General features: G+C 37.3%; 1 protein-coding gene across 1 annotated transcript in view; it reads right to left on the reverse strand.

Moving 5' to 3' along the window:
• LOC120538567 (struthiocalcin-2-like) overlaps window positions 1-7,474 on the reverse strand; it is a gene marked incomplete at its 3' end in the record, with an annotated part of 40,101 nt that extends 32,627 nt beyond the window's left edge. Inside the window, exon 1 of the mRNA XM_039767962.1 lies at window positions 7,434-7,474. Coding sequence (XP_039623896.1) covers window positions 7,434-7,458 — 25 coding nt within the window. The remainder of the gene's footprint in view (window positions 1-7,433) is intronic.
• Between the last annotated feature and the right edge of the window lie 8,233 nt (window positions 7,475-15,707).

Consider the following 15,707-nt stretch of genomic DNA (forward strand, 5'->3'; position numbering starts at 1 on the left):
AAATATTTGGCTTCAAGTACTGACAATGTTTTTGTTTTCTGTTTTAAACATTGTTGATGGGTATTCTTGTGCCTTTATATGTATTACACCTCTGGATGGCCACTGACTTTTCTCCTGTCTTGTCCTTATTAGAAAGCCCTTCATTTCCTGATCTGAATACTTAAAACAATTTCCTGCTCGCCATAATTTTGTCATCATGGCTAAGAACAGAAATTGTCCATGAGTGTCCACTTATTAACATTGCTATCAAAAAGGAAAAATAAATTATGATATTTTAGCCTATACTCTAGTTGATTAACCCATACATGAAATAATTTGGAACTGAGCTCTGATGTAGTTTATAGCATCTCATGATTAAACTAGACATTAATTCTGCAGTAACCAATTGGACCAAACGTCATAAATATACTTATACTGATAGCTATAATGAGTGCAGGAAGAGTTCTCGCTTTGCTGAGGTGCTAAAAAATCATTAAATATCATGTAACATACAGAGGTAATTAGTAGCAGCGATTGTCTTTAGATGAGGAAATATCTCTACACCTGAGGTATCTGAATTGGGAACCAACAAGAACAGTTAGAGGAAGAAGGTACATTTAACAATAGAACTTAAAGCAAGTAAAGCTATCTTACACCAATTAATTATGTCTGTGATGCATGAGTCACTGTCTTGCACCCAAGAGAAGAGGCTGAGTCCAAACGCTTCAAGAAAACCAACTTTATTCCCCTCAAAACAGCAACAGTCAGGGTTTTTATTCAAATGGGAGCTTACACTTTAATACACACAGACACAGCAAATAAGCAGTAACAGGGCAAGGTTAGTGGCCAGGTTAGAATGTTGCCCGTATCAACCATCTGGCAGCCAGCAAGGCTAGGCAAGGCTGTGAACTTGAAGCTGTCTTGGCGAGGGACAAGCAATCCCTGTCTGCGTTGACAGAGTTTCAGCCCACTGCGCAGCTCGGGGAGTTTCGGGTCTCAAAAACCTCACAATGTCTTCTTGGATTGTCTCAGATCTGACAAATGAATTAAGTGAAATGTATCATGCCTTATTTGTATTATAAAATATCACTAGTATGGAAGGAGGTGCTATGAACTAAATATTTATAAATGTGGGAGTAATATACTGAGCTGAAGAAACTTCTTCCTTCAGCTGCTCCTGTTAGGGGTTGCCACAGTGGATCATCTTCTTCCATATCTTCCTGTTCTCTGCATCTTACTCTGTTACACTCATCACCTTCATGTCCTCTCTCACCACATCCATAAATCTCCTCTTAGGCCTTCCTGTTTTCCTCTTACCTGTCAGCTATATCCTTAGCATCCTTTTCCCAATATACCCATTATACCCAGCATCTCTCCTCTGCACATGTCCAAATCAACAGAATCTTGCCTCTCTGACTTTGTCTCCAAGCCGTCCAACCTGAGCTGACCCTCTAATGTACTCGTTCCTAATCCTATCCATCCTCGGCACACCCAATTCAAATCTTACCAACTTTAACTCTGCCACCAGCTCCATCTCCTGTATTTGGTCATTGCCATTCTCTCTCTTTCTTTCCTAGGTCACAAAGCAGAAGCGGAAGTACAAGCAGACAATGGCCGACAGTGAGATGAATCGTGTTGCTATCGTCAAAGAACTCCAGGTACTCGACAAGCAGATTCAGAAACTCCTGTCCAGACGAAGGTACCTCAGAGGTTTGAAGGCTCGGCTGCAGGATAAACCATCCTCGACATCTGATGTCGACGTAACATTAACCCCACCTTGTGCCGCTCAATTTCAAGAACTAGTAAGCTTCACCCCTGCGCCTCCCAGGAGCGACGACGACGCCGATGAAGACCTTGGCGTGTTTCAGACACAGGTGGGGGTTCAAGGCTAGAACACCTCCATCGGCACAGGCGAGCATCCCAATCCAGAACCGGTTTGACCCTCTCCGCGTCCCCAGTTTGCCTTCAACCCCGGGTGATATAATCGCGGTAGGTGATTCGATTGTACGAAACCTCAATATCACATGCCCTAATCGAAAATCTTTTGTTTCTTGTTTTCCCGGTGCTTGAGTCCAAGATGTGATGAGACGTGCACCGACCATCTACGAGAAGCACAAGAGGGCAGTTGGATCCACCATTTTACACGTCGGCGTAAATGACATAAGGCACCGACAGTCTGAGATTCTCAAGGCTGACTTTGCAGCACTAATTAAAGACACGAAGGAGAGGACCCCATCGGCAAAAATTTTCATCTCGGGTCCACTACCTCTCGTCAGACGATCAAATGAATACTATAGTCGTCTGCTGGGATTAAACAACTGGCTGAAAGGCTTCTGCGAGACTCGAGACATCGGGTTCATCGATAATTGGGACCTTTTTTGGGAAAGGCCACGTTTCTTCAAGCGGGATGGCTTGCACCCGAATAGATTCAGCGCCCGGGTCCTCTCCGAAAACATCGCTAAGGTAATTCGTCTATCTTGGCTCTCTGTTTCTACTTTAAACCCCTTCCGTAATGCTACTGCTTTGCTAGGACATAATGGCTTAACAAAGTCTTCTGTAAAAGTGCACAACATTAATACTTTAATAACCAATATTAATGCACGTAAAACGGCAGGCAGTACAGCATAAACACCAATAATTTAATTGCAATTACTACTTTAGATCAACAATGCATTAAAACTATAAAAACAGATTGTAGATTACATAAAAATACACACAGAGCGCGCTAACAAAAATAACTTAGTTTCTGTTCCAATAACTAATAACGCATAGAATTCAGCTCTGCCCGAAACATTAAATATGGCACTATTAAATGTTAGAGCTTTAACTAACAAGACATTTTTTATCAATGATCTTATTAGTGATAGAAACATTGATTTTATTGCACTAAGTGAAATGTGGCTCAACTCAGATGGTGCGGCTGTTTTAATCTAATCTGCGCCTCTGGATTACAGTTTTACTCGTGCAGACCGCTTGGCAAACATTTACTCGAGCCGGTTAAAGTGCAAAGATGTTAATTTTGGTAAATTTAAGTCCTTTGAGTATCTCACCGTTGTTATTCATGGAGATTCTCACGTTCTAGTTTTATCCGTGTATAGACCTCCTAAATTTAACGCGTCTTTCTTTGAGGAATTCTCTGACTTAATGTCAATTTTAATTACAATTATGACACACTCTTAATTGTGGGACTTTAACTTTCATATCGATAATCAGTGTGACCAAAAGTAAAAGAATTTATGAACCTCCTGGAGTCTTTTGATTTGAGACAGCTTGTGAATAAACCTACACATAAAGCAGGTCATACGTTAGACTTAATTATTACCAAAGGACTAAAGTTGATATAAAGCAGATCATTGATATTGGTCTATCAGACCATTTCTTCTACTATTTAATATAGAAATAATGATAGAAAACATTCATGAGAAGCATATTGTTAAAAAACGCTTCTTTGACTCATCAGCAGCTTTAAAACTTACAAACATTCTAAGCAATCAGTCCGTTTATAGTGCCAGCTATAATAGCGAGGATAATGTAAATAGTAAGGTGGAAAACTTTAATTCTAAAGTAAGAGCTGCTGTTGACATAGTTGCACCTGAAAAGACAGTTAAAAATCTTCTAGCATTGTTATTCCATGGAAGACCCAAAGAGTGTCTGATTTAAAAGAACATGTCGTAGAGCTGAGCGTAAATGGAGGAAAACTAAACTAACTATCCATTATGAGATATTGAAGGTTAAAATAACAGAATACAATAACACAGTCCGTCTTGAGAGGCTGCTATTTCTCTAATATTATAAATAACAATGCTAGTAATCCCAGAGTCTTATTTTCTACAATTGATCGTCTGTTAAACCCAGGTAACACAAAGGAATGCCCCAAAATACTTCCAGTGAAACCTGTGAGAACATTGCTGTATTTTTCAATCAAAAAATTAATGATATTAGAAATAACATAGTATATCTCCCCAACACTGGAACCTCCTAAGCCCCAGTACTCCGTTATAAACAAATTAAATCTTTCACCAGGATAGATTTACCTGAATTACATAGTATAATCTCTCAACTGAAACCCTCCACCTGCGTCCTTGACCCAATACCAACAAGGTTTTTCAAAGAAGTATCAGGCGCTAATTGATAATATTCTGACATAGTAAATTCGTCATTAGATACGGGGGTCTTCCCAGACTGTCTTAAGACTGCTGTAGTTAAACCCCTACTCAAGAAAAATAATCTTGACCCCTCTGCTTTGAAAATTTTAGACCCATCTCTAACCTGCCCTTCTTAAGTAAAATTCTAGAGAAGGCAGTCATTATGCAGTTAAATGACCACCTCAATAAACATGCTATTCTTGATAAATTTCAGTCAGGTTTTAGAACAAATCACAGCACAGAAACTGCACTCGTTAAAGTAGTAAATGACTTGCGGGTAAATGCAGACAGAGGCCATTTATCTGTTCTCATCCTCTTAGATCTGAGTGCTGCATTTGACACCATTGATCACAATATTCTTAGAAATCGCCTTAGTCAATGGGTGGGCCTCTCTGGCAGTGTCTTAAATTGGTTTGAATCCTACCTGGCAGGGAGAAAATTCTTTGTTAGTTGTGGTAATCGCAACTCAAAGACACATGATATCTATATGGTGTTCCACAAGGCTCTATCCTGGGTCCGCTTTTTCTCAATCTACATGCTTCCGTTAGGTCAGATTATCTCAGTTTACAACGTGAGCTACCACAGCTATGCTGATGACACACAGCTGTACTTCTCAATAGCACCTGATGACCCGACTCTCTCGATTCACTAACACAATGTCTTACTGGTATTTCTGAATGGATGAATAGTAATTTTCTCAAACTAAATAAAGAAAACTGAAATTTTAGTGATTGGCAATAATGGATTCAATGAGGTTATCAGAAATAAACTTGATGCATTAGGATTAAAAGTTAAGACGGAAGTAAAAAACTTAGGGGTAACTGTTGACTGTAATCTGAATTTTAAATCACATATTCATCAGACCACTAGGACAGCATTTTTCACTTAAGAAACATAGCAAAAGTTAGACCTCTTATATCATTGAAAGATGCTGAGAAATTAATTCACGCTTTTGTTTTCAGTCACTTAGATTACTGTAACGCACTCCTCTCAGAACTACCCAAAAAAGACATAAATCATTTGCAACGAGTGCAGAATGCAGCTGCTAGAATCCTAACTAGGAAAAGAAAATCCGAACACATTTCTCCAGTTTTGATGTCACTACACTGGTTACCTGTGTCATTCAGGATTGACTTTAAAATTCTGCTTATGGTTTATAAAGCCTTAAATAATCTCGCTCCATCTTATATATCGGAATGTCTGACACCTTATATTCCAAATCGTAACCTTAGATCTCAAATGAGTGTCTCCTTAGAATTCCAAAAGCTAAACTTAAAAGAAGTGGTGAGGCGGCCTTCTGCTGTTATGCACCTAAAATCTGGAATAGCCTGCCAATAGGAATTCGCCAGGCTAATACAGTAGAGCACTTTAAAACACTGCTGAAAACACATTACTTTAACATGGCCTTTTATAACTTCACTTTAACTTAATCCTGATACTCTGTATGTTCAATTCATCATAATAACTATTAATGGTGACTCTAAAATCCATACTGACACCTACTCTCTCTTCTGTTTCTTTTTCCGGCTTGCACCACCACCACCTACTCAAAGCACCATGATGCTCCAACATTGATGGACTAACAGCCAGAAGTCCACGTGATCATCATCATCATCATCATCATCATCAAGTCCTTCCATGAAAACCATAAACACAAAGAGGACTGTTTCATTTATGTTAGGTAGAATTGCCCAGAGGGACTGGGCGGTCTCATGGTCTGGAATCCCTACAGATTTTATTTTTTCTCCAGCCTCTGGAGTTTTTTTTTTTTTTTCTGTCCACCCTGGCCATCGGACCTTACTCTTATTCTATGTTAATTAATGTTGACTTATTTTTTTTTTACTGTGTCTCTTATTTTTCTATTCTTCATTATGTAAAGCACTTTTAGCTGCATTTTTTTTTTGTATGAAAATGTGCTATATAAATAAATGTTGTTGTTGTTCTATTGCCACAGTTTCCAACCCATATAACATAGCTGGTCCCACTACCGTCCTGTAGACCTTTCCTTTCACTTTTGCTGATACCCGTCTGTCATAAAATACTCCTGACACTCTTCTCCACCCATTCCATCCTGCCTGCACTCTCTTTTTCACCTCTCTTCTACAATCCCCATTACTCTGTACTGTTTAAACTCATTCACCTTTGCCAAATCCAGCACCCTCATCATTCCACTGACCTCCTTCTCATTTACACAAATATATTCCGTCTTGTTCCTACTGACCTTCATTCCTCTCATCTAGAGCATATCTCCACCTCTCCAGGGTCTCCTCAACCTGCACCCTACTCTCATTACAGATCACAATGTCACCAGCAAACATCATAGTCTACGGAGACTCCTGCCTAATCTCATCTGTCAACCTGTCCATCAACATTGCAAATAAGAAAGGGCTCAGAGCCGATCCCCAGTGTAATCCCACCTCCACACTGAATGCATCCGTCCCTTCTACTGCAGACCTCATCACTGTCACACTTCCCTCATACATATCCTGTACAACTCTTACATACTTCTCTGCCACTCCTGACTTCCTCATACAATTCCACAACTCCTCTCAAGGCACCCTGTCATATGCTTTCTCTAGGTCCACAAAGACGCAATGCAAATCTTTCTGGCCTTCTCTATACTTCTCCATCAACACTCTCAGAGCAAACATTGCATCTGTGGTGTTCTTTCCTGTCATGAACCCAAACTGCTGCTCACTAATCATCACCTCCCTTCTTAACCTAGCTTCCACTACTCTTTCCCATATCATCATGCTTTGGCTCATCGATTTTATCCCGCTGTAGTTACTAAAACTCTGCACATCCCTCTTATTATTAAAAATTGGTACCATTACACTTCTTCTCCACTCGTCAGGCATCCTCACACTTTCCAAGATTCCATTAAACAAACTGATTAAAAATTCCACTGCCATCTTTCCTAGATCATAGATGTTAAATGGCAGGACACACACACACTCACACAGAATCCCTTTTAAAAAACTGGGCAACTGCAAGTAGGAAGGAAGAGCCTGGGCATCTATATAAAGCACACTATGCAGTGACTGAGCTGGATAACAGAGCTAAACTTGCACATTCCTTCTCAACCCAGCACAAGATAAAGCAACTGCCACCAGCACCACAATCAACATTGTAAATAAGCAACAAAGAAAAACAGTGGTAGAAGGCGAACACCTATGGAGCTTAAATAATTCTGTCCTAAGGCTTGAACATTTCAAATGACACTGGGTTATAAAGCTGCAGCAAAACCTCAGAAACATATTTATGCTGAAAACATGTACTGTATATTTCATGAGTGCAATATTGACTTACCTGTGAGTAGTAGAACCGCTAACATGTTTTTCTCTATGTAAGAAAGCTAAAGTTTAAAAAATATATAATAAAATCAATGTTAGCCACAAGACACCAAATTTTTCAAACATTTAAAGATCCATTTTGTTGAAGTACATGTTAAGTCATACTTTGTATTTTAATGTACTTTGTGTCAATCAAAGTGAAAAGAATTTGTATTAAATTTTTATCATCAGCTGTGCTAAAGGCTTTTATTCAAATATTTAAAGAAAAATAAAAGAGTGAATAACATTGTAACTTTCCCCACATAATGCAACAGGGGTTTTAAAACAATCTAATAATGTCTACAAGACGAGCCAAATCATAAGAATTAAATTCCCGTTTGGCCCTTTGGCCAATATAAAATGTATTTATATTTAAATGTATGTTTATAGTTGCCTTTATTATGAGTTTTGAAACCGAGAAACAACCTGAAAGTAAGAATTTCATTATACAAGTGTAACTCTCTTCTCTGTACTGATTTCATAGTTTAACCTATATTCCTGTGTATATGCTAAAGGAAAAATAATTTCCCCTGACAGTTCTATTTCTTGTTCTCAGGATTTTCTCCTTTGCTGGTCCTCTTATAGGGCACATTTGCCCTTACCACCACCTACTCAAAGCATCATGATGCACCAACATTGATGGACTGAAAGCCAGAAGTCTACGTGACCATCATCATCAGGTCCTTCCATGAAAACCCTAAATACAAAGAGGACTGTTTGACTTATGTTAGGTAGATTGCCCAGAGGGGACTGGGCGGTCTCGTTGTCTGGAACCCCTACAGATTTTATTTTTTTTCTCCAGCTCTTGGAGTTTTTTTTTCTGTCCACCCTGGCCATCGGACCTTACTTATTCTATGTTAATTAATGTTGACTTATGTTTATTTTTTATTGTGTCTTCTATTTTTCTATTCATTTTGTAAAGCACTTTGAGCTACATTTTTTTGTATGAATATGTGCTATATAAATAAATGATGATTGATTGATTGATTACTGGGTCTTCCACCTTCTGGCAGTACGCATCCATCCATCACTGGCATACAGAGGTGTTCTCCTTTGGTCAGGGTGTTAGTGTCTCTCTTTCTATGATTTGATGAGTAACCACCCCAGTGCCATCTCTGCCTTTAATCCTTGCCATCTCTACATGTGTTGAAATGGACTTTTCTTTGCTTTGTGGTTCTTTGTCTATGGTGTGCTGATTTCTAGTCAGCTTGCTAATAGATTATTTGTTGTATCCTCTGCAATTGTATAGTGTCATTGAATTGAGATACCATAAAGCCCTCAATCCACAGAAGTAACTAAGTAGACCATTTTCAGGTTAAAAAAGTATTTAGTACAATTGTACCTTAATAAAATAGATTATCTCAAAATACTGAAAATTACTCTCTCCTTGTATCCCAGGTGAATCCTTGATCTTTCTTCTCTCCTGACTCCAAGCTCATTAGTCTGGAGCTTCTTATTAAAGCTGGATGTGTAAATATTTCAGAACATCCAAAACTTACCCCAGAAGCACTTCTGTGTCTGATGGATGAAAGCAAGGAAGCCATCCCACCAACAGCACCCATCAGCAGCATTAAAGGCCCCCAAAAGAACTGTCTACTGTTACTACAACTCCCTTGCTGTCCCATAGGATTCTAACCTGTCGCGATGTTGGAGGTTTGCTGCCATCCAGAATATTGGAAGACTATATTACCTCCACTGACCCTACCTTATTCTGACTTCCTGTTCGACAAAGGTATTATCAAGTGTTCATAAGAATTGGAAAACTGTTTCCAGTTATATACTGACAATTGTCATATTCTGCAATTAAGAATTGGAAAACTGTCTCGTTATTTGCTGACAATTGTCATATTCTGCAATTCTGGCTGGATCATCACAGACTTTGTGAAGTCACAAAATGCCATCAGTAGATTCCAGCCTGGCTAAATCCATAGTATATGTAGGCACTGCAGTCTGATGTTAAATGAACAGAGTATTCTAAAAGAAGAACACATCTCTTGCTGCAAACAATACTAAGAGAGTCAATGACAGTAAAATGTACACACAAACACACCCACACACACTCAAAGAAGGTATAAAAAGGGAGAAAATAAAGAATTATGGGTTTTGCCCATTCTATTTTTTGTAAAAATTGATCTATTTATATGGAATGATGACAATAAAATCAATAAAAAAAGTTTTGCCAAAAGAGAAACTACTGCCTTATAGGTCTACAAATATGTTTGAATCTTTGTATTTTTGGTGCAGTAGTTTCTGCATTAGCCCTCTCCAAATATCAGTGAGAAGTCTCTTCTAACCTTATTTCTTTGTCTTATATTCTGCTATATCATCCTAGAATAACCCCTCCAGTGAGCCATTACAACAACTCTCCTCTCAAATGTAGACTCAAATGTAACATGTACCTCCTGAAGTAAACTTAAGTCCTCACTTTGAATTATTTCCATTATTTCAGCTTAGACAAAAATAGTGAGAATACACTTAACAAAAATGGAATAAACTCATTGGGAATATGAATACTAATGAATCATAATCCGGAGTATACAGCCTCTTCAGAAGACAGCTGTCCACAGCAGAACAAAATGATTTCGCCAGAGGTTTAAAGTTTGACCACAAAGACGCATCCAACATGAACTTCCTAGTCCCCCTAGAACACATCATACAATCCCAAAAGATATCAGAAGACAACACACAAGAAATAAGGTGTGTTGTGGCCAGCCAGTTACATGCAAGATGTCCAACAGTACATGTTCCTTTAAAAGAACAGAAGCTGTTAAGATGGCTACAGAAGGATAACAGTATTGTTATCACATCAGCCGACAAAGGAGGCACAACAGTTGTATTAGACAACGAAAATTATCAAACAGCAATAGAAGAAATACTCTGTGACACCACCACTTATGAACAACTAACCATCAACCCAACTAAAAGCACTTTTAACACCTCTCTGAATAAGCTCTTGAATAACAACCGTCCAAACTCACTGGAATATTACAGAATGAAATCTAGTGATGCAAGCTGCCCTGAATTCTATGTCCTCCCAAGAATACATAAAACCCCTCTAAAATTCAGACCAGTTGTCAGCCTAAAATGTGGTCTAACTTACAGTATAACTCATCCAAAGCACTTCTTCATTTGCTCAAATATTAAACGTATGATTCAGAATATTCTGTTAATAGCGCTGAGATGGCATTACAGCATCTTAAAAATATATCCATCACTGAGGATGAAAACATGGTCTTGTTTGATATCGTGTCACTGTACACCATGATTCCAATTCATCTGGCCACAGAAACTCTACAAACAAAGCTAAATAATGACCCCACCATAACAACTTGAACGAAGCTGGCCACGAACGACATAATGCATCTAATTTCACTTTACCCTAAAACTTACTTTCATTTTAATGGAAAATACTACAGGCAAAAAGAACACATGACAATGGGATCACCATTATCAGGACTGTTAGCAAAACTGGTAATACAATGATTCAAAAGCGTGGCTCTGAATAAATACAAACCAAAACCTTGGATATGCTACATTGATGACACCTTCCTCATATTAAAAAAATGGCCAGCTGAATGATTTTCATAATCATATCAACACAGTATTCCCTGTGATCCAGTTTACTTTGGAAAAAGAAATAAACCAACACATCAATTTCCTGAACATATCCATTAAAAGAAGTAACAACGGCACCTGGATTACAGATGTTTACCATAAGGAATGTTATGCACACAAAATATTACACTTCGCAAGCAATCACTGTCATTGCATAAACGTAGCTGTGTTAGGACTCTGTTCAGATGAGCTCACACCCATTGTAATACCAAAGAAACTAAAAAGAATGAAAGATGCAATCTTTACCAACTGTTCACATCAAACAGTTACCCAAAGGCATTCATCAGAGAATGCTTACATAGGAGATGCCAGAGACACCAGCAAACAATCAATCCTAATTTGACACCATATCCCACCTGGCAAATACTTCCTTATCATCATGGGGTATCAGTAGGAACAGTCCTTATCTTGTCCAGAGCAGACATCAAAGTAGCGCACAAGCCTACAAACACACTGCACAATCATTTTTAATGCTAAAAGCAAGAAATGGAACATGGTTCACAGCATATCATGTAATGCATGTCCAGTGGTATACGTGGGGTAGATATCAAAAAAGTAAGAAAAGAGCAAAATTATACTTGTCCCACGTATACAGGAACATCACAATGCAGTCAGAAGGAAGCACCCGCAGTCTCTGATATGGACACATAAAAGTTTGACTAGACACATTTAAATGGAACTCAGTGAAAGGAAAATTTAAGGCTAATACTAAAAATGCAAGAGAACTGGCTGAAACGTGGTTATTCAATGAAATCTTTATTAACAGACATTTGGCATGAACCCAGCATATGCAGGCTTGAAAAGAAGAACATGCACATAATAATATAAATTATATGACCAACACCCTCTGTACCCCACCTCATCATTTACTCCACATCCACCTATCCTCCTCTTCTTATCTGCTATCTATTACCTTCGGTCCCTGTAAGTAATCATATTCTTCTGATGTTAATTTCTGATAGGAATCGAAAGCCTAGGAGTAAAAACCGGATTCATTTTCTCCCTTTGTGGATTTCCAACTACAAATATGCAAACCATATCACAGACCTTCACCTCCATACCCAGAAGCTGATCCAGCAGTTGACAGATGTGATTATACACCATACTTATTCAATAAGTGTTTGCGTATTGCCTCACAATAAGATTTTTTGACCAACTATTTTCACTTTGCAGTTTCAATACAACTTTGCCCTTGTCATATTTAGAATTCCATATGGAAAGCCCAGTCTCACTAATCAGTAGAGTGGAATTGCTTTTATTGTATTGCTGGTTTATTGCTTAATTTAGTCAGATGGAACAAAGTCTATAACACTTCACTTTTTACTTATTGCTGGAGAGATGTAATTATTTAATATGAAAATGGAAAAAAATCAACCAAGTTCTTTTTCAGACAATAGCAACCTTTCTTGGATAAAGCTCTATTTCTTATTCTTCTGTTCCCAGAATAATATTGGATTTTAGATTTTTTTACTTTTAATGTTGCTCTTTTCTTACTTTTTTGGAAAAGAGAGATGAAATTAACAATAGGAACACTTAAAAATATATATTTTTTAATTCTATGTGTAATCAGTGGTATTAGAAGATTTAATATTGATTGAATTAGTATGCATTTCAACTAAAATTCACATTATTGTATTATTATATACAAATGAAAGAATTTAACTTTGTAGCTCTTTCAAATATAGTCATTTTTTCTGACATAAATTAACCTCAATACACCTGGATTGAAAATTACTCTTATTATAGCTAGCAAAATCATTAGCTTTATACATTAACAATATTCTGTTCCCGATAATGTCTAACTGGTTTAAATATTCTAAAATAATAGAAACATAGAACAACATTTCTGAATTACCTTCATTTAAAAATATTTTATTTTCCATAATTTGTGTAACATAGTTAAGATAGAAACACCAAAATCTTTTTGACTCACCTAATAAACTTTAAAAACGTGCTAGGGACTTCTGCAAGATTTTCTGTTAACTTTATTCTGAAGCCTATTTATGGTGAATCATTTTGAGTTAAGCTGTGAAAAATATTTGAATTAGCTTTGCATAAGGGTGGCATTTCTGGTAAAAAGTAATGTGATACATTCCCATCACATTTGCAAGTTTGTTTTGGGAATATTTAATCTGAAAATTGAAAAAAGTAATCAACATTCAAAAAAGAGTAACAATAAAGTAAAAAATAAAAAAATACTAAAACAATACAATAATGTATTGTCAAGTGTCTAAGTTCTTCCATCGATCAATTAAGGGCTGAAACGTTGGAAGCAACCTTACCAGAAGACATGCTTGCATGACAATATGAAAGACTGAATATTATCTCAATATAGTGCAAAAATAATATGTTCAAGGCAACGTGTAGGAATAGTATGGTTGAGAAGAGTCATTCAATTCATTAATCATTGTTTTTGCATTTGGCAATGGCAGTAATTAATTAGATTATTTAGAAAGACTCCTAGACTTATAACAAAGTAACCAGAATTTACTCAATTTGGGGAAAAAGAACACAATTTACTGATAAACGTCCTACTGTATATAGCTACATACAAGACAGATTCCAGAAGCAGGTTGTTCTTAGTTCTTTTACAAATTTTCTAGATTTTATTGAATTTACAAGATTTTAAGTTTAGCTCTACACTTTTGGAATTTCAGCACAAATTCACAGTCATCTCACAAATACTATAATGCACAACCTTGAGTGAGAGAAGGCTAAATCATTTTGTTGCAATTCAAGGTTTTTTTTATCTTCAAATTAGTTAAAAGCTTGTAAAAAACTAGAAGCAAGCCTGACACAGCCAAGAGACTGTTACACAGTAACAATCAAACATGAGAAATTAAGTCTTTAGTTGGCTGTCTACTAATTTATTTTACTAAGTTCTAATTTATCTTGTCACTGGTAACCTTTTTTACAATACAAAGTCTTTAAGAAGAGTGTCCAAAGTTCCAGGTTCAAGTGGAAAGCTCTGCATGTGTTGAAATGGACTCGTCTATGCTTTGTGGTTCTTTGTCTATGGTGTGCTGTTTTCTAGTCAGCTTGCTAATAGATTATTTGTTATATCTTTTGCAATGTATAGTGTAATTGAATTGAGATACCTTAAAGTCCTCAAACCACAGAAGCAACTAAGTAGACCAATTTCAGGTTAAAAAAGTATTTAGTACAATTGTACCTTAATAAAATAGATTACCATAAAATACTGAGAATTACTCTCTCCTTGTATCACAGGTGAATCCTTGATATTTCTTCTCTCCTGAATCCAAGCTCACTAGTCTGGGGGGTTGCTTCTTGATGTGTAAATATTTCAGAACATCCAAAACTTACCCCAGAAGCACTTCTGGGTCTGATGGATTAAGGCAAGGAAGTCATCCCACCAACAGCACCCCTCAGCAGTTCTAAAGGCCCCCAAAAGAGCTGTCTACTGTAACTACAACTCCCATGCAGCCCCACAGGATTCTAACCTGTCACAATGTCAGAGGTATCCTGCCATCCAGAATATTGGAAGACTTATTACCCAGGCACACAGCCCTCCACTGACCCTACCTTATTCTGACTTCCTGTCTGACAAAGGTATTATCAAGTGTTCAGAAGGATTGGAATATTTTGTGGTGAAAAATTGTCACCAAAAAGCTTTTTACCTGAAATGAAGGGTATTAGGACTCAGGATAGGCAAACAGAGTTTATAGCTTTAATGCAATAAAACAACAGCACGGACTCAACCCAATTCGACCAAATCAGATTGAGCCCCGAACAGTTCAGAACTCAAAACTTATATAGTAATTTCTTATCACTCCGACCTCTCTCAAATTAGCGCATTTGCTGTTTTTCTCTGACTCCACTCTGCACCTGTCTGGCCGATACCTCGAGTTCTCATGGGTACCATTATTATCTCCTGACTTCCCTTTGCAGCTGGCCTTCTGTATTTTTACTGTCTATTGTCCATCTTTAGTTTCTGTTTTGCTTATTTTTTATTGGCCAAGGTCAAGCAGATGTTCTCTTCTTCCATTTTTGGGCATTCTCTTATCATTTCCCCTTCCTTAGTTTTCAAGTTATTTCATATTTGGTGGCTGAAGCTAAGCTTTAATTTAAAAAAAAATATGGCATGTACCTTTATTTAATCATTTGCTTGGCGTGCCTGACTTGCCTTAATTTCTGCGCTAAGGTTAATGCTAATATATTTTTCTATATTTATTTATGTTAGTGTATTTTTTTTATTCTCCATACATTACATCATCTTGACCTTGTTAGTAGCAATGCCTTTTGCTGTTTCGGCTGATTCACTATCCAGCTGGCTTCTCACGTGCCTACCAGGACCATTTTTCTGTATTATGTCATTGATACCGTTCCTCAGCTTCCTAACTTTTGAACAACAGGTGCACACGTCCCCCCTTCTTCTGTCCTCAATTTATTCTGTGCGTCATTCTCTTTCTATTCTGTCCTTCCTTTCCCAAATTGATATTTCTGCTTCAAGCTTAAAAATAATGCAATATGACTGGTTTTTATTTAACTATTTGCTTGCCATATCTTATTTGCTTGACATTCTCTTTTATGCTAAATCTAATGCTTCAGAAGCTGTTAATTACTTTTATGGCTATTTATGCTAATATGCTATTGATGCTAATATATATACATTTTT

This window comes from Polypterus senegalus, chromosome 11, assembly GCF_016835505.1.
Source record: "Polypterus senegalus isolate Bchr_013 chromosome 11, ASM1683550v1, whole genome shotgun sequence".
NCBI lineage: Eukaryota > Metazoa > Chordata > Cladistia > Polypteriformes > Polypteridae > Polypterus > Polypterus senegalus.